Source organism: Podarcis filfolensis (genome assembly GCF_964270895.1).
Source record: "Podarcis filfolensis genome assembly, chromosome: 2".
Lineage (NCBI taxonomy): Eukaryota > Metazoa > Chordata > Lepidosauria > Squamata > Lacertidae > Podarcis > Podarcis filfolensis.
The window spans coordinates 61,291,829-61,317,006 of record NC_139605.1 but is presented as its reverse complement, the minus strand read 5'-3'; the positions used below and the strand labels follow the sequence as shown (position 1 = coordinate 61,317,006).

The 25,178-nt window shown below is 43.0% G+C and overlaps 1 protein-coding gene across 1 annotated transcript in view; it reads right to left on the bottom strand.

The window, feature by feature from the left end:
- Positions 1 to 24,262, bottom strand: part of SPARC (secreted protein acidic and cysteine rich) — a 29,315-nt gene extending 5,053 nt beyond the window's left edge. Inside the window, exons 1-6 of the mRNA XM_083603920.1 lie at positions 24,021 to 24,262; positions 12,206 to 12,275; positions 11,289 to 11,339; positions 3,790 to 3,874; positions 2,832 to 2,953; positions 1,885 to 2,005 (exon numbers count right to left, since the gene is read on the bottom strand). Coding sequence (XP_083460046.1) covers positions 1,885 to 2,005; positions 2,832 to 2,953; positions 3,790 to 3,874; positions 11,289 to 11,339; positions 12,206 to 12,262 — 436 coding nt within the window. The 5' untranslated portion in view covers positions 12,263 to 12,275; positions 24,021 to 24,262. The remainder of the gene's footprint in view (positions 1 to 1,884; positions 2,006 to 2,831; positions 2,954 to 3,789; positions 3,875 to 11,288; positions 11,340 to 12,205; positions 12,276 to 24,020) is intronic.
- Positions 24,263 to 25,178: the final 916 nt, after the last annotated feature.

Here is a 25,178-nt window from a genome sequence, read left to right as displayed (position 1 = left end):
ATAAAAAAATCCTGCCAACACTTAACACAGTTAAGCCGCCTTGACCACACTTTCTGTGTTCTGACCTGATCTAACTCCATCCCATCTGGGCTGGTGATATGTTTACAATTTATTCAACATGTTTGCCTGCATGCTTAAATGAGAGGTTGTTAGTTGCACAAGGCATCCATAGTGGAGCCCCTGGAAACAGGAAATCATCACGGCCACTGAAGCAACTGTGGATACCTTGAGCTAGGGCAAGGACAATGCCTGCAAAATAGAAGCTGTCTCATTCTACAGGCTTGTGGTTAGAGATAGACGTAGAAAGATGCTGGAGACGAGAAGGCTCTTGAATGAGTACTTTATCACTTGTTTGTCACCTGGGGTGTCATGTAAGAGACATCACAAAATCCACTGAAAGCCTATAGCAGAACTTTTCAGCATTGTAAATAGACCATTTTCTATTTACAGGATCACATTTTCTATTTACAGGAAATAGGGGATCACGTTTGCCTTAAAGTTAGGGACCAAACAAAGCTGAAGGCCAACACCCAACATTGCAGAACCATCTTGATCATGCATTCTGTGACGATCAGACCTGAGGAACTGACTATGTCATTTTCTCCCCCCTGTGAAATCTTACACCCAAAATAAGCTGCAATTATGAAGCATGCAATGAAATATGGAAACTTTATAAAACCTGTCTACCAGTGAGCAGGGTGATGGAAATCTTGGCTAGATAGAGATCAAGGTTGTGTCTTCAGATGTGTTGCTGTAGCTGAGCAGCCTACAGAGATTTCCTAACTATTCCTGCTTCTTCAGGTGCACATGATTAATGGAGTCCAAGCCACCTTTTTCTGACAGAGACCAAGTTCACATGTAATGCTAAGCCAAGCCATGGCACAGCACAGACTAGCAAATGTGTAGGTTCCCAGAGCCGAAATCTCAACCACAGCGCTCCTCCCCTGGTTCTGCTTTTGTCTTATTACCTGGGGCTAAGTTGAGGTTTGGCTTAACATTACAACCAAAAGCAGGCTTGTGGTTTGTCTCACGATAGACAAACCACAAGCTCTAGGCAAGGTTTGTTCCTGGTTTATTGGACCAGTGAACACAATGGCTGAGGTAACCAAGATGGTAGGTGCCATGCCTTTGGGCTGACCTATGGGTCCGTTTTCTCAGCACATTTCCCAGAATCTGTCACTTGACTGTTATGAATGCAGGCACATTCTGTATTGTCACAGAATGACCGAAGTATTTTTATTTTTTAAAACTATTATTTTTATAGTTTTTATCTTTTCAGCATGTGCTAGTGTTGCACACCCCATGAATGAACAGTCTTCAGGATGCCCATCATTCAAGCCTTATTTGTGACCCATATTGATCATGTAGATCTCCATGTATTTCCATGCTAACATAACTTGATGTCGTGTTTTTGCTATTCCTTAGATCACATGGATGCCGGAGCCGCAAATTCTGAAAATATAGTTGAATATAGGCTAGATGTAGCCAATGTGGTGCCTTCTAGATGATGTCATGATACAGCTCCCAACAGCACTAGGCAGCATAGTCAATGGTCAACGATGATGGGAGCTGTAGTGCCACAACATCTAGAAAGCAGGTGTTGATTACAGTGGTACCTCGGGTTACAAATGCTTCAAGTTACAGACTCCACTAACCCAGAAATATTACCTTGGCTTAAGAACTTTGCTTCAGGATGAGAACAGAAATTGTGCTCCGGCGGCGTGGCGGCAGCGGGAGGCCCCATTAGCTAAAGTGGTGCTTCAGGTTAAGAACAGTTTCAGGTTAAGAACGGACCTCTGGAACGAATTAAGTACTTAACCCGAGGTACCACTGTAGTTGCCTTCTGAATGGATTTTGTTCTGCTTCATAAGGATGAAAACTCACATTTGCAAGGTCCAATGTAGTCCAGGTGGAGCTTGTGTCCTTTCTTGGTTCCCTCCAAAGTGCATTTGGTGGCAAAGAAGTGGCAAGAGGTGTCATAGGTCTTGTTGTCAGTGCCACATACCTTTGTGAAAAGGGTTAGTTGCATTAGAAAGATGAAGTGCTCAAATGCAGCACTTTCTCCCCATCTAGGACAACATCAATAACCTTCCAGAGCTAGACAAGCTCAAATGTCTATTAGGTATTCATAAAGCCTCTACTTGGCAATCCTTATCCAGCCCATAACTCCACTTTTGATTCATTGAAGGATTGGACTGCAACCCTGGATTTGATGGGGTCAGCACATATTTGTCACTGCACTCCCAAGTAATTTTCTTTCCTGGCAGCTGCATGTAGATGTTAGAGTGTCAGGGTCAAGATGGCACTCAACAGGGCAAAGTCCAGGGGGGATGGAGCTGCTGTCCTCCAGTAATGCCCTTGGCACTGACCCATCAGGTAGGGGAAGAACTATTGCCAGGCAGGGCCTCTCACTCCATGTGTCATGGGCTGTTGAGGAAGACTTGATAGTCAATTGTATTTAACAAAACCACTGAAAGATTCAGAAGAATGACAAGCTGCACTCATTCTGTCCAGTGGCATGGTGGCCACTCTCCTGTCATTGCTCACATACCTTTCTCAGTAATTCCTGCAGCTTCCTTTCATGCAGCTGGGCTGGATGACGTGGCTATTTACCAAACTTGCAAAACACCCTTCATTGGTAGCATGGTACTTAACTATGTGATATGCCCTAACCAGAAGTTACAGATGTTACTGGGAGAAACCTCAGAGATGCATCAGCTGCTATGCTAAAGCTAAGATATAACTGAGGCTATAAGCAATCACTGTTCCCAAGACCTCCACTTTCGTCAGTTTGCTCTGTTGGCCTGACTTCACTCATCTTCTCTGCTCACCTTCTCAAACACTGCAGTGCTGGCTGGGCAGCTGGAAGGATCCTGGCACACACACATAGGGGTGTTGTTTTCGTCCAGTTCACAGACTTTGCCATGCTTGCAGTGATAGTTCTGGCAAGGATCTAAGCGAGACCAGGGAAAAAAGCCATTTTTGAAGCCAAAACAGTGTCAGTGGTTCCTCAGTATAAAAAGAAAACCCTGGAAAACTAGCCATGGAGAGATATACTCAGCCTTTTCACCAACAGTAGTGTCTGAGCCATCCAGCATAGTGTTTGCTTGGCTCATCAGATGTAGGATAGCCTAACATATTTATTTTATGGAGCAAGGCATATAGTCCAATAGTCTATGTTTGTCTCTAACTAGGGCAGCACAGGAATAACCATAACTCCTTAACTGATGTATTGGCGTTAAGTTGCAAGTGTCAGCATTCTCTTCTGAAAGAGTGATACCTTACTGCCACCATTTAATGTACTTCGAATCTTTCCCAAGCCTAAAAAACAGATAGATATCTGGAAACACACTCTGCATGGCTGAAATTGAGTGAGAACCGGCCTCAGAGGGAGCATGCGGTTCACAGACCATTTCCTTCCCTCTGTGGTCCTTTAAAGTGATACCCCTTGCAACTTAAAGCAGCCTATGGAGAGAGTTGATGCTGTTGGGTCTTCAGGATGTAAGATTGGGAGGGCAGGACTTAAATGACAGTAGCAAGAAACATCATGTGGCATGAGCATACTAGGGCTGCTGCAGCAACCCCTTTTCTTCAGTTTTTTGCATTTCTATAAAATATGCATTCTTATATATAGGGCTGGTCCACCCTTGAGGCAAGGTGAGGCAACCGCCTCAGGTGGCAGGATGTCAGGTGCCAAAATGTTTTGGGCTGGCCCTGCTTATATTATGTGTACATATAAAACATTGCATGTCTGCAGGTTTAAAGTATAATATCCAGAGTACTGCTTACTTTCAGCAACAATCTCCTCCACATCCACAGTGGGCTCTTCAAACTCTCCAACCTCCACCTGAACGGGGTTGATACCCACAGGTTCCTGGGAAGAGAGGTGGAATAAGGTCAGTTATTGTTGTGTTCTGGTTGATGACAACCTGGAAACCTTTTGTGACATAGAAACCATACCCACTAAAATAGGCTGTTCAAAGAGAGACTCACAGCCTTAGGAAGCCAAAGGTCAGGGAAATGTCTCTAGAGTTAATTTCCTTTCATGAAAGAAGAGCCAACTTGAGGTATTATTAATAATAATAATTAAATTTCTATACAGCCCTTCACCTGAAGATTACAGGGTGGTTGAAAATGCATAATAACAAACAAAAACAACACCCCCTCCAATTTAAAAGGCCATAGATTGTGTTATTAGACAAAGGCCTGGGAGAAGAGGAATGTTTCTGCCTGGCACCTGAAGATATGTAACAAAGGTGCCAGGCAAGTCTCCCTGGGGAGAGTATTCCACAAATGGGGAACCACCACAGAAAAGGCCCATTCTCGGACTTCCGGTCAGCGCCGGCGCTTAATGGCGGATCTCAACCGGAGCTCCGGGAGAGATCTGCTTCGTGGGTTCGGGTCCTGTCAGCTACGGCGAAGCGGGGACCCTTAAAAATCACAGGCGCGTTGCCTGTGAACTGGAGACTCGGCGGGCACCTTTGCGCCCCCCCGACGCTGCGAAATAGCCTTTTTAAAGGCTCCGGAGGAGCGGAGGGGTCTTGGAGCGGTGCTGAGAGTCGTCTTCACCCAGCCTGCGAAGCGAAGCCGCGTCGCCATTAGCGGAGAGCGCTGACTTCTTCCCGGGAAATTGGATTAAAAGAACAACTATCCATGAGTAGGATTGACCGCTAAAATATAACTGGACACTAAAAGTAAAGGAATTGGGCACCGAGACGGACAAGCACTAAAAAGGAAGTCTGCTTTCCGTTCTGTAGCAAGATCAAAGCGAAAGGCATTCTAGCTGTAACTGCTTGAGAGGAAATTTGCAGGATTAAAGAAATCCACCACCAAAGCAAAGAACTCCCCCCCCCGAAGGCAGGAGGAGGGGGAAGAAGATTTTAAAAGTGTTTCCCTGCCAATTTAAAAGAATTGGATTAAGTATCGCTGCTCTTTAACCTGGGATCGGACTGCCGGAGAAAAGGAACCGGCTAAGGACTGTTGCTATAAGAAGCTAAAAAATATCTCAAATTGACTTTGGTTACTTTCAATTTGAAACACTGTTTCTCTGGCATTACAAAGTTACTTACAGGACACTATTGACTGGGATCCCCTTGAAAAAGGAAAGAAAAATTGAAAGGGATTAGGAAACTTTTATTCTTTCTTTTTTGAAGAGTGTGGGATTACTTTGAGAAGTATAGAACTGACTCTACGCCCCCTAGAGGACCTACAAATTGTTTCAGCAACAAGTGGAGTTTAAAATTTGAGAACTTTGTTTGTGAGTTTCAAAGTCTGGGAATGACCTTGACTAAAAGACTTTGTTATGGCAGATGGTAAAGAGAAAGGGGAGTTACAAGAAACAACCTTGAGATCTGGCAGACAATACAAAATTGACACTTACATGCAAAGAAGGGCTTCTGTAACAGGAGCCTCTGGAACTATAGTGGCTGCAAAGCCAAAAGCGAAAGCAATGTCTACAGAAGAATCATTTGCCAAGGTATTGGAGAAGATAAATGACTCTTTGGAGGAACTAAAAAAGCAAGGTGCGGAGACTAAATTGCAAGTTGCTGAAACTAAAGTACAAGTTGCTGAAACAAATAAAAAAATTGAAGAAATCTCTGGGAAAATTGACCTAAATACTAAAAGTATAACTGACCTAGGGAATAAAGTGAACTCAAATGCAGAAGCAATTGGGAAATTATTGGAAGATTCATCTACAACACGAAAGATAGCCGAGGAAGCTAAGGAAATTGCAACTGCTGCGGAGGAAAAATTTCCACCAGTTTACAAGAAATTGGATGAATATGAACTGGCACTCTCTATGCAGGATATGCAACGCAAGGAGAGGAACCTGAGGATCAGACTTGTGCCGGAAAAGGAAGGAGAGAACTTGGTGGATGATTTGACAAAAGAATTTTCTGACTTTTGGAAGCAGGAGCTGAAGAAAGAAGATTTTAAGATAGAAAGTGCATTTAGATTGGGAATAAGACAGAAGAGAAATCGACCCAGAGATTGTCTTATTACCTTAAGATCAAAGGAGGAGCGAGATAAAATATTGAACCTGCACTATCAAACAGCCCTTCGAATTGAAGATTTTTTTATTGAGATCTTTAAAGACATCCCTAAGAGTATCTTGGACGCAAGAGGACATTATAAAGACCTGGTGACACTGCTGAAGAAGAACTGCATACCATTCAGGTGGGAATTTCCCCAAGGCTTGTCTTTTAAATATAAGGGAAGGAAGAGAAGAATAAAGACTGTAAGTGATAAAGACAAGTTCTTGGGAGAACACGAAGAAGACCTACAGAAAGAGACATTTCCAGGACAAGGGCATCCATCACTGGACACGAACACGGTACCACCGACAGACGAGGAACAAAAACAGGGAGCTGTAGGAGGAAGGAGTAAATAATCCCATCATGGCTCTGCAACTTCTAACCTGGAATTGTAATGGCTTAAATATTCCCAGGAAGAGAAAAAATATATTTCATGCCTTAAAGAAAGACCAATTGGACTTGATTTGCCTACAAGAGACCCACGTGACAAGAGCACACAGAAAATTATTAATAAATAAAAGATTGGGACAGGAATTTATATCTTCAGACAGAGTAAAAAAGAGAGGAGTGGTGATCTATGCAAAAGAAAAATTGCAACCGAAACAAATTTTTAAAGATGATCAAGGAAGATATTTGGCAATTGAAATTCAATTTCAAGGAGAGAAGTATTTGATAGTGGGAATCTATGCACCAAACGAAGGGAAAGCTGAATTTTTTAAGAAGTTGCATGAAATTTTGATGGACCATATGGATTACAACTTAATTTTGATGGGAGATATGAATGGAGTGGTTTCAACAAATATGGACAAGGCACAAAGACAGGTAATAACAAAAGATGGAAGACTACCAAAGACTTTTTTTGAAATGACTGACAATATGGACTTGATTGATATTTGGAGAACAAAACACCCATTAGAAAGAGAGGGAACCTTCTTTTCTGAAGCCAAAATGACATGGACAAGGATTGACCAAATCTGGGTGACTAGCAGTATGGCTCCGAATATAAAAAAAGTAGAAATCTGCCCAAAAACTTTCTCCGACCATAATGCTGTAAAGATGGTGATGAGGCAAACAACAACTGGTTCCTTCAGATGGAGAATGAATGACACCTTATTTAGAGACGAGGAGATCTGTAAGAAGGCCCAAAAAACCTTGAAAGACTATTTTGAAATCAACTTAAGGTCTGAAGTAGAAAAAAGAATAGTTTGGGACGCAAGCAAAGCCGTGATGAGAGGGTTTTTGATTCAGCAAAATACTCTAAAGAAGAGAAAGCAAAATGAGAAAAAGGAGAGAATTTTGGAAAAGATAAAAGAAGGGGAAAAACAATTAAGATCAAAGCCAAAATCCCAAGAGATTCTAAGAGAAATCAAATTTCATCAAACACAATATATGGAACTGATGAATCAAGAACTAGAGTGGAGAATTAAACAAATGAGACAAAAGACTTTTGAATCTGCTGATAAATGTGGCAAGTTACTGGCTTGGCAAATAAAGAAGAGACAAAAACTCAACACGGTAACAAATATAGAAGTGGAAGGAAAAAATATAAGCAACCCAGCGGAAATTAGGAATTGTTTTCAGAACTACTTTAGACAACTTTACACACAAGGGCCGCAAAAAGAAATGGACATACAACAGTTCCTCGAGGAAAACGGGCTGAAAAAGGTTTCGCATGAAAGTAAGATAATATTGAACCAGGAGATATCAGCACAAGAAATAGAAGATGCCATTCAAGGCATGACGCTGGGCAAATCTCCTGGACCGGATGGACTGACTTCCAAATACTACAAAGTTTTGAAAGAAGGGTTGATACAACCTTTGAAGGAAGTCTGCAATGAGATTATGGAAGGGAAAAGGGCACCCGATACGTGGAGAGAGGCCTACATTACACTTATACCAAAGACAGAGACTGAAAAGACCCAACTTAAAAACTACCGACCCATCTCGTTATTGAATGTGGATTACAAAATCTTTGCTGATATTTTGGCAAAAAGACTGAAGAGAGTTTTGATGGAGGAGATTCACGGGGACCAAGCGGGCTTTCTCCCAAAAAGGCACTTGTCGAACAATGTAAGGAATATAATTGACATTTTGGAAAAGCTGGAAGTGAACATAAACACTAAAGCTGTTCTGATATTTGTGGATGCCGAGAAAGCCTTTGACAACATTTCTTGGAGTTTTATGTTGAAGAACCTCCGGGGGATGGGGGTAGGCCAAGGGTTTGAAAATGGTATAGGTGCAATATACTCTGAACAGAAAGCCAAACTAATTGTAAATAATGTGGTTACAGAAGAGTTCAAGATTGAAAAAGGGACACGTCAGGGGTGCCCTATCTCCCCATTACTTTTTATATCGGTCCTGGAGGTTTTGCTTAATATGATTAGGAGGGACCAGTTGGTTAAAGGGATTCAGGTCGGAGCTAAACAATATAAACTGAGAGCATTTGCAGATGACTTAGTACTTACATTGCAAGAGCCAGAAGCTAGCACGAAAAGAGTTTTGGAAATAATTCAAGAGTTTGGTCAAATGGCAGGATTTAAATTGAATAAGTCTAAGACAAAGGTTTTGGAGAAAAATTTGACACAGATAGAAAAGGAAAGGTTTCAGAATGAGACAGGGTTGACTGTGGTTAAAAAAGTGAAATATTTGGGTATAAATATGACAGCTAAAAATGTGAATTTGTTTAAAGATAATTATGAAAAAACTTGGAGAGAAGTGAAAAAAGATTTGGAGATTTGGTCCAACTTGAAGCTTTCCTTGTTAGGCCGTATTGCAGCTATAAAGATGAATGTATTGCCAAGAATGTTGTTTTTGTTCCAAGCATTGCAAATAATTGATAAAATGGATTGTTTCAAGAGGTGGCAAAAAGACATATCTAAATTTGTCTGGCAGGGCAAAAAGCCCAGAATTAAATTTAAGATACTAACGGATTCAAAGGAAAGAGGGGGGTTTGCCCTGCCAGACTTTAAACTTTACTATGAAGCGGCAGCTTTCTGCTGGCTGAAAGAATGGCTACTTCTTGAAAACACAGACATTTTGGATTTGGAAGGTTTTAATAACATTTTTGGGTGGCATGCATATTTGTGGTACGACAAGGTTAAAGCACATAAAAGTTTTAAAAATCATATTGTCAGAAAAGCACTACTAAATGTCTGGGACAGATATAAAGACTTGCTGGAAAATAAAACTCCAAGGTGGCTGTCGCCAATGGAAGCTAAGGCAGTTAAAAAGTTAAATATGGAGTCCAAGTGGCCAAGATACTGGGAAATTTTGGAAAAGGAAGGGGACAAATTGAGATTGCAGAGTTTTGAGAAATTAAAAGGGAAGGTGAGAGATTGGTTTCACTACCATCAAATTAATGAAGCGTTTAAACTGGACAGTAAAATTGGCTTCCAGGTGGAAAAATCAAAATTGGAGACAGAACTGTTAGAACCCAGTACTAAGAATTTGTCCAAAATGTACAATTTGCTGCTGAAATGGAATACACAAGATGAAACGGTTAAATCGGTCATGATTAAATGGGCTCAGGACATTGGTCATAATATTTTGTTTGCTGATTGGGAAAAGTTGTGGACCACCGGGATAAAATTTACGGCATGTAATGCCTTAAGAGAAAACATTATGAAAATGATATATAGGTGGTACATAACCCCAGTCAAGCTTGCAAAGATTTACCATGTGCCTGACAACAAATGTTGGAAATGTAAAGAAACTGAAGGTACATTTTTTCATCTTTGGTGGACCTGCCCGAAGATTAAGGCATTCTGGGAAATGATCTATAATGAACTTAAAAAGGTATTTAAATATACTTTCCCCAAGAAACCAGAGGCCTTTCTCTTGGGTATTGTCGGCCAAGGGGTGTTAAAGACGGATATAACTTTCTTTATGTATGCTACAACAGCAGCTAGAATACTCATTGCGAAGTACTGGAAGACGCAAGAACTACCCACACTGGAAGAATGGCAGATGAAGGTGATAGACTATATGGGCTTGGCAGAAATGACGAGCAGAATCCGAAACCAGGGAAGAGAAGCAGCGCAAGAAGAATGGAAAAAATTCAAGGACTATTTAAAGAAATATCATAAAGTTAATGAAAGTTAGAATGATGTTGGACTGGAAAGTAAATGGTTACTATTAGCAATGGTTAAGACAAGGAAAACAAGGAAGAATAGTCTAAATTTAAATTAAAATAAGGGAAGATTTGCTGAACAATCGATAAGAATTTGGAATACAGAAAGGGGAAGCATGAGGAAGTCGGGGAAGATAGGATATGAAATTAGGACATGAAATGGTATATGTTTCTTGTTTTGTTTTTGTTTTTGTATGTTTATGTTTGTTGTATTGTGTTTATATGGAAAAATAAAAATATTAAAAAAAAAAAAAACAGAAAAGGCCCATTCTCATGTTGCCACCATCTGGCCTCTCATGAAGGAGGCACACAAAGAAGGGCCTGAGATGATGATCTGGTTTGGTTCATATGGGGAGAGGTGGTCCTTGAGGTATTTAGTATACTAAATGCCAATAGTGAGTTCATACTCTAAAATGTAGCCAACTAGCACAGGAATCTTTGAGGAAGATTTGGAGAAGCACAATTTTTAGGGAGCGAACTATAAAAGTAGGGGAAGGGACTCTTGAGCAATTCAGTGAGGACTGAACACGCTCAATGGGCACAGCTGGTTGTTGTGGGTGGAGGATACAGAAAACAGGGTGGGGAGGGGAAATGGAACGGAATGGGGTGTCCTAGGAGAGGTATGGCTGACTGGTGGCTAGCTGGAACCCTGAACAAGAGCGCTCCACACTGTGACTGAGTTACAGGCCCCACCTCTCAACAGGGCTTCCAGCTGCAGTTCCGTTCCTCTTCTGATCACCCTTAAATTTCAAGCAAGCAGTCTGAAAGCTCTTAACTCATAATAAAATGAATAAAAAGACCAATCTTGAGAAATGGTGGTCTGAAGCAACTATCTCCAGAAGGATAGCTGTGTTAGTTTGTTTTAGCAAAAAAAAGAGAGCAAAGAGTCTCAAGGTACCTAAAGACTAACATATTTATTATGGCGTAAGCAGATTGCAGTCCATTGAACGTATATGCCATAGAAAATGTGTTAGGTTGCTTCCAGACCACCTGTTTGCTGAGCATCCATCCCAATTTGTTTGGGTGGTGGTCATACAACTTCCCATCAGTCGTTATCCCACCTCTTCCAATGCATCTGCTCCCACAAAGCACATAAAAAGGGGGGGTATTGCATCAACTCATACCTCTATTGTAGGGTCCTCTACTACTTCCATCTCCTCTGGTAGAGCATCCTGCTGCAAGGAAGAAATAAGGAAGTCAGGTGTGGATGTGTCTCTCATCTTAGCTCTACTGCAGGGTTTCCCTCAACCTTGTGCCTGAAGCTCCACTCCTACTGCAGTGATCAAACACACACATGTACAAAGCTCCTCTGCCACCCTACCCAAGTGCTGCAACCAGCAGGAAGAAAGTGTGAGACCTTCTGCATAATGCTGCCCTTTACCACAGTTAGAACCTAGCAGGCCCCACTGAAGTCTGTGGAGCTCCTTGCCTTGCTTTGGAATGCAGTATTGCCGTATCTCATTCCTTAATAGACTTGAAGCCACTCAAGTATTCTTGGCCCAATTTTATTTAAAACATATACACACTTAGAATTCAAAGAGTTAAGGTCCGTGAATTCCTGTTGCTCACTAACTTGGGCACCACCCAATGGACTTTGCCAGCAACACTTACAGCACACCTGTCCCTAAGGCGCAGTTTTGGCAGTGACTTTGAAAAGAATCAAACTTTTGAATATAGTCATCTGAGAAGGATGGATTCTGGTGTGTGTACATCCATGCTTGTTCTGACTTAGCCTGAGTTCACACAGCAATTTATTCCATTTCCCTAACTGCAGCCAATCAGAAGCCGCGATTTGGTTTCTGAATGTTTTGGAAGTCGAACGGACTTCTGGAATGGCTTCCATTCGACTTCCAAGGTACTGTACCTTGTTCGACTTCCAAGGTACTGTACTGTCAAAATGCGGCAATCCTTTTTTTGTATGTTGGCCCTGAAACTCACCTTTCTCATGCCTTGCCCAATGGCAATCCTATAGCAGGAGGGGCAGAAATTCATTCTAGGAAACAGGTTTTAAAATTTTATTTGATCCCATTTCAGTACTTACCGGTGCTGCCAGGGCCTTGCCTGCCAGGCAGAAGAGGAAGAAAATCCAGGCCCGCATCTTTGTTTGAAGTCTGGAGAGAGAAGAGGAAACATTTGACTTATATTTGGGTGGGGATTGAGTATTATATTCTACTGTATTAGTTTTTATGAAAATTATGGGCTTTATTGCACGAGAGTCAGTTTATTATTTTCATTTATTGCTGTTTATTCCACCCTTCCTCCAAGGAATTTAGGGTAGCATGCTTGATCCTCCTCCAATTTTATTCTCACAGCAACCTTGTGAGGTAGGCTAAGCTGATAGATAGTGAGTGGCCCCAAATCATGGTGAGCTCAAATGAGGATTTGAGCCCTGTGCTGAGTAAAACATTGTAACCACAACACCATGTTTTCATGTTACTGTTTCTTCTTACAGGAAGAAGAAGTAAGGGTAGATAAGGCTTTTGACATAGTTGATGCTGATGACCTGCAAGGATGCTTCAAAAAAGAAAGAAATGGGAGTAATGAAAATGACTTGAATTTAAAGCTGAAGTCTTCTGCAGAACAATTCATGAACTTGATTAACATTAGGTGATGGAAGGATTATACCTACAGTTTCCTCCCTTCGACAATACATAGAATCAAAGAATTGTAGAGTTGGAAGGGACCCCAAGGGAATCTCAACTAAAACATCCATGACAACTGGCCATCTAACCTCTGCCTCAAAACCTGTAATGAAGGGGAGTCTCCTAAGGGAGTTGGTTCCAATATAGAACAGCTCTTATTGTCAGAAATTTCTTCCTGGATTTTTAGGCTGAAATCCCTGACCAAGCACATGCCCAGTGAGTAAATTTCATTGAACTTGGTGGCTTTGTGGAGCCTGTTGTAAGGCTAGATGCCACAATGACCTCCATCCACTTACTTCCTGGGCCTAGCAAAGCAAGCCTTCATTTTGACCCCTTACAAGCAAAGAAGGAAAATGCAGCGGGAGAGGTGGCAGAGAAATAGAAGGCAGAGACATTATTTCTGGGCTGAAACCTGGCATCCATAATTTTTACCTGTTAATGTTTCAGTTATAATCTCTGTTTCAGACTTTGTGGGTAGTAGGGGGAAATAAAGGAACTAAAATGAGCTTTTTCCTATTAACTACATTGCAGAAGTGTGCATAACAGATAAACATAGAAGAATTTAAATATCATTTGGATTTAAAAACAAAAACATTGAAGTTTTACTGGGAGCCAAAAATATTTCAGAAGGGGAAAAATAAGGGTGGAAAAGTGGAAGTCAGTGTTATTCTCTGCATCATGTAATGTCCAAACCATCTTCCTGCTGGTGCAAAGTCCTATCTTTCAAACGCAATAGCATTAAGGCATGTCCATCCTTGCCCAAGGAAGTTCTTGCCAGAAAGCACTGGGGAAGCAAACTGAGGAAATCCTGAGTGATTAAATTCTTTGCTTATCTGCAGTCTGGCATACAGCAGAGGCTGCAACTGCAGAATCTTCTTCTTCTACAGGCCTATATATTTGCTACTGAGAGTTTTCAGACCTTCACCTATTTTCCTAAGAGTAGAGTGTTGATACAGATGGACAGTGCTCCTATATGGAGCTATCTTGTCTACTCCAGACGCAATTTGTAGAACTTGAATATCTATGTCCATGAAAAGTGGTATGAACTGCGAAGAAAGGGGAATCTCTTGCTGAGCCTAGCATGCAGGCAAGAATCTGAATGTGTTGACTGTAAAATGATATATGAACTCTTTGCTAATCTGAAAAACCACTCACAGAGTACTAGTAGGTACAAACGGGTGGGCATCTGGAAATCCAGACCAACCGATAAAACATGCTATTGCCAAATGCCTTTTCAATTGCTCAGATACAATCTATTGTTCAGTGATCACTTCCTGCTTCTAACAAAGAAGGGAAATCCAGGAGAATATGGAATTTGTATTCACAATAAGATTATGAGACTGGTGTGTGCAGTTCTCTCACAACCTTCCCTATTGGTAACAGATTCATGTGACAGATGTATGACAAAATATAAAGACAACACTGGCAGTGGTTTTTATTTTTCATTTGTAGTGCAAGCCTGAGTGAAATATTTATCTAACAGTGAAATATTTTCACAAGCCAGAAGTCTCCCAAGTCTTAAACTGCGGAATATAAAATTCTGAACTCCAACTTAGTACTTTCAAAATTTGAACTCTGCAAAGTAGCTCCCTGTCTACAAACAGATTTCACACCTAAATGCAACCTCATACAAAATGTGGCTGATTTCCCTCCACCTCTCAATATATTGCAGATCTAATATGAATGCATTTCCTGGCATTTCTATGGCAGGTTGCAGCATGCTCCCTTTGCGCCCAAAATGTGGAATCGTTTTCCAAACATGTTGCCTTCAATGCACTACAGAAAGGCTGATGTCTGAAATTTCCACCTCAGCTTTTATTTATGCCAAATGTAGCAGGCTTTAGCAATATTTACACTGTAACTTTCTAAAAACGTTCATGCTGCAGCCTCCAGCATGTTTTGCATGATGTATTTTTTGTGTATATGGTTAGATCATGGTAAGAGAAATAGAACCATTCATGAAGATGCAACATGGTTTCATGCAAAATCATGGATGTGCCTGACAGTTCATCATTACAGACACTTTTTGGTGAGTATAGAGTAAGGCAGGAGTAACCAACTTTGTGCCCTCTAGATGCTTTGAACTACATATCCCACCATCTCTGACCAGGCTGCTTGGGGCTGATGGGAGTTGCAGTCTAACAACATCTGGATAGTACCATGTTGGCTATGTAGGGGGCCTATTTCCCATTGACTTGGCGGCTGTCTAATGCAGACAGCTCTTTCCTCTGCCCCCACCTCTTCTCCTGCTGTTCAGTACACCAAGTCCTTTCCTCTTGCCTTTATTTGCTCTGGAGGCTGGTGAAAGCATCCTTCGTCACTGCCAAGACCTGAAGCTGAGGTCAATAGCTCTTCCCCTTTTAAATGGCATTTTTGGGGTGGAAAAGTACAGCTGCATCTGGCTGTTTCCCTCCTCCTGGATCTACAAGGGATTTTCTTGTGCTTTGCTTAGCGGGGCTCTTTCTTGCCTTGCTTCCGAGGTCCACTGATGACCAAGGTCCGACAACTTCGCTGAGGTTCAGCAGTTACGAGCCAGGTGTCAAGGGGCTGCTTTCAGAAGACAACACCCCTTGAGCCACCCTGGTCAATATTGGATGAGGATCTCAAGTGGTGTTCCTTGCCCCAGAGAATATCAGATTTCAAGGCCCGGGGCTGTGCTGAGGTATAGGAGCCCATCTGACAGCAGGCCAGCAAACACTGAGAACAGCCACTGTTGTGCTTGGAGGTAGAAGGGACATGGATCAACTCTCTGAGCAAACAAGCTTTACATAAACGTCTGTCGCTGGAGACAGGAAACAAGTTTATTTGAAAAACAAAAATGTCCAGAAATGCCTCCATAAGAGACTTATTTTTTGTCTAAGAGGAGCTGCTTTGGCTGAGGCCGTCCAGCCGTACCCTTGGTACTTTGCGATAGAGGTGTCAAATGCATAGTGTGATGCTCTCGCAATGAAGACCTGTATAGCAGCCATCACACGGCTATCTGTGGAAAATCAAATGACTCAAGGCATGCTGCTGGGGCTTAATTTGAGCCAGACCTGGGGCTCACAGGGGCTCAACCCATGAACATGCTTCTCAGTGCCAAGACTCAAAGTTTGGATCTGCAAAGTGGATTAATGCACATGCATTCATATCCTCATGAATGCAGACGCAATCCCCCTTTTCCAACACTTGTTTCACAGGAGTAGGTTGGAACACAGAACAGATGCAAAAGCTAGTTGTCCAAAGGAACAGAACTTCGAATAAGGTTTAAGTGGCATGGTCACTATCCCAGTTTGAACTACAGAAGAACCAGATTCTGTGTTTAGTTTCAGCCAGGGCTTGCTGTGTAGGCTGCGGTTGGTATCTGGTTCTATAAATGGTGCTGACATTTGATAAGGATCCCATGATTTTCTTTAACTGGAGTGATTTCTCTATATATCCCATGGGAGGAAAAGACAGCTTCTCAGCATGTGCAGAGTCCCGCCCCCCAAAGAACAAATAAATCAGAGCTGCACTCCTGTCCTGCCGAAGTGTTGTCTTTTTCCCATGATCTAATTGGGGTTGGGAGTCATGTAGGAAAGTGCAAGGACAATGATGTCATCTGCTGGGGTGCTAGGGTACTTGACAAACTCTCCTTGCAAGTTAAGTGACATGACAATAAAGCTTTCAAGCTTGTTTGTGTCAATTTAGCACAGTCAGAGAAGGAGGAAAATAATCAAGCAGAGGATGGAAACATCTTTCCTTTGGTTTGGGGTTCTTACTTCATGCTAGCGGGTTAAATGGCAACACTTCTTTGCAAGATGGTTCACGTTTCTGATTGACATGGCTATAAACTTATGCATGGTTTCCCTTATGCATAGTGCTTATTACCAGGAAACTACATTGGATTGTGGTCATATTCATTCTAACCAATTTGGTAATATGCTATGTACTTCTACATTTTGATATGTGTGTGTGTGTGTTGCACACATTTATGCACACATAAATATAGGGATCAGTGCAGCTGCCTGTACTTTTGGACACTCCTTTAGGGTGTGGCTATGAAGGTTGTCATGATGAGCTCTTCAATATTTGCCACTACACCACTGCATCTGACACAACAATCCCAGGGAAAGCTTCTTGTGAAAGGGAAAGCGCACTAGGTGGCAGTTTGCATAAACTCCCTGTCCTGGCAATTTCCCTTGGGTGCCATGTGTACCTCTTTGTTGCCTTGTGGTCTATAGTCCACGAGGAACAGCGGAATATTGAATCCCCACTTTAAATCAACATTCAAGTCCACATTATACCCAGAATAGGCTTGAAACTGGTAGCTGCTGCAGAGCTAAGGAAGGTTCCCACCAGGGCATCTCCCCTGAGTGCCCCCCCCCCCCCGGTGATATCTGGAATGCAGCACATAGGCTGTTGTAAGGGTTTCTTTTGTCCTAGCTGACTCCACCATTTTGCCTTGCTGTCTTTAACGCCTAGAGTCCATTGCAGAACACATACATCAGGCCACCTTTCCTTGCTCTTTCCTTTTGACATATGTTCCTATGCAAAACAGCACCTTACGATGATAATGAATAATGAGAGCAGGGTTACTTAAAAGAGCTTTGAAAAGATGTGATCATCCTATTTCCACACCAGCAATTTAGGTGGCTTTGGTGGCTGCCTTTTATCAACTGCATATCTCAAGCATCTCTTAGCAGATATTCTCTTCTCTCCCCTCTCTCTAAGATTAGCATTGGTGGCTTCCTCTGGACAGTATAGACTGCTTTCTCTGCCTTTCCCCAAGGAAGGATAACGTTCATTACCCAGCATTTGAAATGACCACAAACTCAATTTTCTCTGCTGTCCTCTTTGTTCACATTCCATCTCATTTAAAGGATGCGGAGTCATGGACCAAGGCTAGAGCCTGCACCCCTTTTCTCACACCCTTCATACTAACTACTCTTTCAACCCTAATTTGACATGGTGGGGATATTAACCCATGTTGCCAATTCATGTCTCTCTTAAAAAGCGATCATAGTGTGCACAGTCTGTCTGCTCACTTATCCTGAGCCTTTTCTTTCTGAGAAGAGCTGTGCAGCACCTATCCATGTAGCAGCATTATATGAATATGGCTCAAATGCAGCATTTATGAAGGGATGCTTCTAGTTGGGTCCTTCTGTTCATGGCCAATTCATTGCTCCAGCAAAAAATTCTGTGAATGGACTGGGAAGGAAGGTAATTATCACTAATTCCCACTTTTTGCTGTTGCCCTCTGTTCTGGAGAGTTCAGCAAACCCTCTGGTGCAGATTTGAGAGGGTGCAAGAAGCCTTACGAGTGTTCAGATAGAGCCAAATGTTTCTTCAGGATCGGCTTTTTATCAATCAGTTAAGTTGACTGGTATGGTGCTGTGGTCTAAACCACTGAGATTCTTGGGCTTGCCGATCAGAAGGTCGCCAGTTCAAATCCGTGCAATGGGGTGAGTTCCTGTTGCTCTGTCTCAGCTCCGGCCAACCTAGCAGTTCAGAAGCACACAAGTGCAAGTAGATAAATAGGTACCGCTGCGGTGGGAAGGTAAACGGCATTTCTGTGCACTCTGGTTTCAATCACAGTGTGCTGTTGCCCCAGAAGCGGTTTAGTCATGCTGGCCACATGACCCAGAAAGCTGTCTGTGGACAAACGCCGGCTCCCTCGGCCTGAAAGTGAGATAAACACCGCACCCCAGTCGCCTTTGCCTGGACTTAACCGTCCAGGGGTCCTTTACCTTCTACTATGGCTTGACCAGGATCGTAAACAAAACGGATCCCTTTTGCAACTGTTGCTCATGCAGAAAGCCTTCAAACCGCAAACCAAGGTTTGCAGATGAGTACCATGAGTGAGCGGTTTGTGCTTGTAACTTGCAATCCACAGTCAGTCACTAACATGGGAGGAAGCCCACTGAGCCAGGCTGAGGGAGCCTTGGGCAAATGCTCAATGATGGTCAGCCTCCTCTGTCACCAGGCCCTGGCAAGTGTACCTGGTGGCGGTTGAGGCGCAGCAGCACCAAGCTGAATTTCTCACAATGCCTGAGAGTAACCCTACACTGACGAATTAGAGGGAGTTTAAATAAAGAGTGGGCACAGCTATCTGGCCTTGCTTGAAGTGCTATGCCAGATTTTTAAAAATATATAAATGAAATGGGGGGCTGTGTGATAGCTATTTCTGCAATGGTAATACTTTTAAAGTGCAGCTTGCTGTTTATAAAAAACCCCATAAAAAGTTGTTCAAAAATAAATCAATGCAGCACAGCTTGCTTTTAAACCTCATGGAGGAAAAGGCTATCCATAGCGGCTGACCCTGGGGGCTGCATTCTGCCTCCATGAACAGAATGCAAGTTTGCTGAAAGCCACAGAAGGGGAGAGTGCTGCTGTGCTAGGATCTTGCTTGCAAGCTTCCCATAAGCATCTTGTGGGTGCTGGACTAGCTGGGCCACTGGCCTGATCTAGCAGGGCTCTTCTTATGCATTTAACCCTGTCTTGTTCATCTTCAGGGAAACTGATCGCATCACCATTTCATTTCCAATTATTAAACCCAAGTAGCAATTTACAACATTAAAGACTGTCTAGTAACCAGTGGCATGGGGGGGAATGGGGGGTGTTGCCCTGAGCGAACAATCTGGGGGGGCATTAACCAGGAGCCCCCCACCCCACTGAGATCCCCCTTGCACCCTGCCAGCGGCAGGGACTGGACAGCACAGAGGATGAAGATCACCTTCTGCGCCTGCCCAGCACAGCAGAGTTTGCCCATCGGCGATAGGGGTGGGGGAGTGCAGATGGTGAAGTGTGAAGGGCACCCTCCACACCCTGCTCCCGCATGGCACGTGAACACCCGCCCAGCGGCATCAGTGGCAAGGGCTGGATGAGCATGCTCTGCTCCTGCCTGGGGCACATGCGCGCTCATGTTCTCTGGGCGCTGGCAAAGGGCATTACGCCACTGCTAGTAACTCCATGTTTCAGCAGCCACACTAGCTAAAAGCTTACAAAGATGTAATACTATGAGCGAAGAAAAGCTTGGGTAATGGTTGGGTATTATTATTATTATAAGGAGCTCAGGATGGAGATTCTATTTCTGACTCCACTTTGTATTGTTAGGCACACACATTAAGTCCTCCCTTTCCTGCCGGCAAATGGTGATCCCTTTCATTTTCTCCTCTGTAAAAACAAGCTGATGTTAGTCTGCTCTGGCAGAAGCACTGTATAAATTGTCATCATTTTAAGAACTCATTCAAGAGAACTACCCAATAATTCAGCTCCCTAGTATCAAATGTGTGGCTTTATCTGGAGAGAAAATGATACATGTCAGAATATCCAAGGCTTAAGGGCAGAGGAAAGCAGCAGGTAATTTTCACCGTAAAGATAAGGGGAAAGAAGCTTTATAGGACTGTAATATCAGGGATATGATCTAGGTCTTTATTGCTACTCCTTAGCTGCACAAGCTAAATACTTTCCAGTCTGAATTAGCAAATAGTTTTTGAAAGAAAGAAAAATCACATGCACCTTTATGATATTTAATGTGCTGCCTGGGGCATAATTCTCATTGGGGTGATAAACCTGAGCTTGGGGCTGTAGTTGGGACAACAACAGCTCCGTATTGTGGGGTGGTGTCTCTCAAGTAAGAGGGCCTTAAAATGTTTTGGCTTAAGAGGACTTGTACATTTGGGTTCCTGCAAGGACTAACTATAGCCATAGCTGTCAACTTTCCCCTTTTCTTGCGAGGAATCCTATTTGGAATAAGGGAATTTCCCCTTAAAAAAGGGAAACGTTGACAGCTATGGCTATAGCTTTACTTCACTCCCTGGTGTACTGAGGTGATCTTCCATTTCCCGGGGAAAGGGATATCTGGCAGCAAGGAAGGAGCAAGAGAACAATTCTCTCGTGTTCATTTCAGTGCAGACAGCGCTGACTTCTTGTCAGCATTTGTGGAGACAAAAGTAGCACAAGGAAGTTGTGCTCTGCTCTCTCTAGATTTCCCTCCTACCAGGAAATAAGAGACTGCTCCAGAAGTCCCTGTGCCATCTCATGGGCCTCTGGGGAGATGTCCTGTATCTCAGCAGAAGTGGTGCCCTGCCACAATTGTGGCTAATAATAATAATAATAATAATAATAATAATAATAATACTTTCCCCTCAGACTGGGACTCAAGACAGCTTACAGATAAATGGATGGATGGACCTGACTAAATTCTAAGTCCTGTCTGAGATATCCAGCACTGGAAAGCTGGGCTTGCTTTGCTTGTAATTTTCCAGTTATTTTGGGTCATGTTATTTTATGGATTCTGCGGCACCATGATGAAAGCAAGGCCAGCTGCTCAGCATTCATGTTGTCAGCTACCAGCAGTCTGTCCCAAGAGGAAAGTGGCCGGAAGTCTGGCCTGGACGGAAGCCCAGATGCTCACCACCTGTGAAACCCCTACAGTTCACCCCTCCTCCAGTGCAAAAAGATATCAGCAACTTTCTTAAGTTATAAAGAATACCTAAACTATCAAGTACCGCACAAAGCTAACTAAAGGCTGGTTTGTTTAATCATAGCCCTTTGTTTTAAGATATAAACAGCTGGCATGAATGTAGCTGACATAAATAACTGTGTGGGCATAATTGCTGTTCTTTCGCTATACCATTAAACAGTGGCTGTCCCAGAGTTGGGGCTCTGGAAGATTTACATCTTAATCTGGAGTTGCAGGGAACAGACCAGCAGCTAGACTGGTGATTGGGAGTGGCCGCTGAGACCACATAACACCGGTGTTGAAAGACCTACATTGGCTCCCAGTATGTTTCCAAGCACAATTCAAAGTGTTGGTGCTCACCTTTAAAGCCCTAAACAGCCTCGGCCCAGCGTACCTGAAGGAGTGTCTCCACCCCCATCATTCAGCCCAGACACTGAGGTCCAGCGCCGAGGGCCTTCTGGAGGTTCTCTCACTGTGAGAAGCGAAGTTACAGGGAACTAAGCAGCGGGCCTTCTCAGTACTGGCACCCACCCTGTGGAATGCCCTCCCAGCAGATGTCAAGGAAATACACAACTATCTATCTGACTTTTAGAAGACATCTGAAGGCAACCCTGTTAAGGGAAATTTTAAATGTTTGATGTTTTATCGTGTTTTTAATATTCTGTTGGGAGCCGCCCAGAGTGGCTGGGGATATAAATAAATTATTATTACTACTACTACAGTGGTACCTCGGGTTAAGTACTTAATTCGTTCCAGAGGTCCGTTCTTAACCTGAAACTGTTCTTAACCTGAAGCACCACTTTAGCTAATGGGGCCTCCTGCTGTTGCCGCGCCGCCAGAGCACAATTTCTGTTCTCATCCTGAAGCAAAGTTCTTAACCCGAGGTACTGGGTTAAGCGGGTTAAGCGGGTTAGCGGAGTCTGTAACCTGAAGCATATGTAACCTGAAGCGTATGTAACCCAAGGTACCACTGTACTACTACTACCACCACCACCACCATAGTTAGTGGTAAAGACACTTGCACAGAAGATATATTCCTTTACTTTACGTATTCCAGAACTGAGTTCAAGCATTGAACACACAGTCCCCAATGGAGCCCTGGCTGATCCTCTGCAGAAGCCAAGCTCTGGCTTTAATGATAGCGAGTGAACTGAAATACTTTACTGACATGAAGATGTGTGTGTTATGAGATACCCTCTGCCATAATAGATTGAAACGTCAGTTAAGGACATCTGGGGAGAAGTCAAGAGGCGCTCTGTTGTGTCTTTCTACATTCCTTCTTTTTGGATGCTGCATAGAAGGGCGATTCAGAACCGAAAGCAGCACTTCAAAAAATAAACCTTTGAACTTTTCCGCATCTAAAATTCTGCAAAGGGGAAAAGTTCCAGCTGAACACATCTTTTCCTTTCCGTGTCTCAGGCCATAAAGGCCTTGCATCTCCTGAACCAAAAGGCCCTGAAAGGGTTGCCATGGAAGCCGACATTCCATTGTGGGAGAGTCATACAAGAGAAGAGCGCCTTTCCCCCACCCCAGTAGGCGGAGCTTGGCAAAAGTTTGAAAAGTTGATATCTCCCCACCCCCCACCCCCAATCTCCTGCTTCTGCCTATGTGGCAGACAATGGCTTTGTTTGAACTGATTCATGGACTGTGCATGCATTTTCCTTAATCCCCTCCGCACACACACATAAAAATTTCTCCCCTTCAACTTTACCACCCTTCCAGAGTCACAATCCATTGCATTTTTGTTATATTTCCCCTCGTCCCCCACCAATACGCACACAAATAGACTGCTCGGAGCAACAGGGCACTTTCCTATCTGCACCAGATTAAACTGCTCCAGGCGCTTAGATTGCACTCTGCAATTCAAAATTAACTGCCTTTTTCTTGGCAAACGTTTTGGAATAAAATACTGTTCCAAGAGGGAACAAACAAAAAAAAGAGCAGCTGAACTATTCTCTTGGGTCAGAGCAGGGGAGGCAGTGGCTGCCTTTAAAGGCAATGAAATCCCTTTTAGCATCCACTGTTGTGTTTTTTTTAAAAAAAACAACAACAAAACAAACACAAAACCCCACAACATTCTGACTTGAAATTCATCCTCTTTCTGTACTGCTGTCACTCTGCCAAAAGCAAATCAGTGAGATAAATAAAGACAATTGCAGGGGGTAGTATACTTTAAAAACAACAACTTTCTTCTTCTTTTGATGGCCTTTTTCTGGAAAGAAAAATATCGTTGGGCTAAATGTGCCAAGATAACGTTCTCTTGACAAGTTTAGTTCCTTAGATGCTCGTAACCTGAAGTGACCAATGACAGGCTGCATTCCATGTGCCAGACCTAATTATTATTATTATTTTTAGAGGGGAGGAATTAAATTGTGAAATCCTAGCAACAGAGTAACAACTTGCTTGAAAATTACTGTCATCTCCTTCCAATAAATAAACACATATTTATGGCGAGCAGCGAAAAGCAATGAAATAAGCAGCAAAATCCTGTTCTTTCTGAAATGTCATTGAACTAAGCCTATTAACATGCTTCAGCTATAAGAGGGGTGGGAATAGCTTTCGAACTGAGGAACAAAAGTAAGGTGCAGCAAGCAAAATTCTCAAGAATGGAAAGTCAAGAAAATGCAAAAAAATATTCCCACACATTAATACAACTCCCCCTCTCCACCAGCACTGTTAATTCATATGCCGATGTTAGATCTTGGCAAACTGTGACCCGCTTGCTTAGTATCATAACAGAGAGGAATGAGAAAGAGCAGAGAATGGAAAAGGAGGATTTGATGCCATACCTCAAGGACAGGGCAGTGGAGCTGAGAAAACTTCAGCCTCTCTCAAGGGTCTGAAGGAATCTAAGTGTTTTAGAAGGAGGCAACAGGAAACCGTTCCGAGGTTTGCTGGGCTGGGTTTCTGCTTGGCTGGCTCTCTTTCTCCTCCTCCTCCTCCTTCTCTATTTTCCAATTCTGTTTCTTTCTCTCTACAGTGGGCTGGCTCTCCCCCTCCCGTCCCCCTCCCACCTCGTCCCCTTCTTCCCGAGTACCAAAAATATAATCTGAGGCTGCAGCCAAAAACTAAATGATAGACCAGAGCAATCAAGAAGTGGCGGAGGAATACACTGCCTTTAGGCAGCGGAGCTGATGGAGAATCATAGGCGAGCGCCACATTTGTGGCAGGCATTTCAGGATTCCAGTAAAGACTCTTTTGTTCTTCCCAAAAATATTGTCAGCTTTACGGGGCGCTGCCCAGTCCTTCCTGTTCATACAAACCTTGCAGACCGATGGAGATGGCTGCGTATTGGTGCATAACCTGACTGAAGCAAAGGATCCAGTTGCAACTATTCTAGGGAAAGGACAACAATAGTGCCATCAACATTAGCACCAACTCCTAAGGCAAGCAGTGTGACAAAGGAATAATAATAATAATAATAATAATAATAATAATTTATTATTTATACCCCGCCCATCTGGCAGGGTTTCCCCAGCCACTCTGGGCAGCTTCCAACCGAATATTAAAAACACAATACAGCATCAAACATTAAAAACTTCCCTAATTGCTATAATGGGAATTATATCATGAAGCACACCACTGGTTTTTTTTTTGCTGGCATTCATAGCCATCTTTTAGTGTGCGATTGGCACATATTTTCCCTACACTGACATTTATCTATTGAATTTTTATTCATTTATTGCTTTTCTAGCCTGTCTTTTCCTCTGAGGAGCTCAAGGCACAAAAACCCTGTGAAGTAGGTTAGGCTGAGAGGCAGTGACTGGCTCAAGATGACTCAGCAAACTTCGTGGCTGAGTGGGGATTTGAACCCTCATCTCCCAGGTCCTAGTCTGACACTCTAACCACCACACCACAATGGCCCTCACCAGTCAGAGCTCTGTATGAAAGGACAGACTCTCGGTCAGAAGAACGACAAAGTGCATACAGAGACTTTTAATCCATGT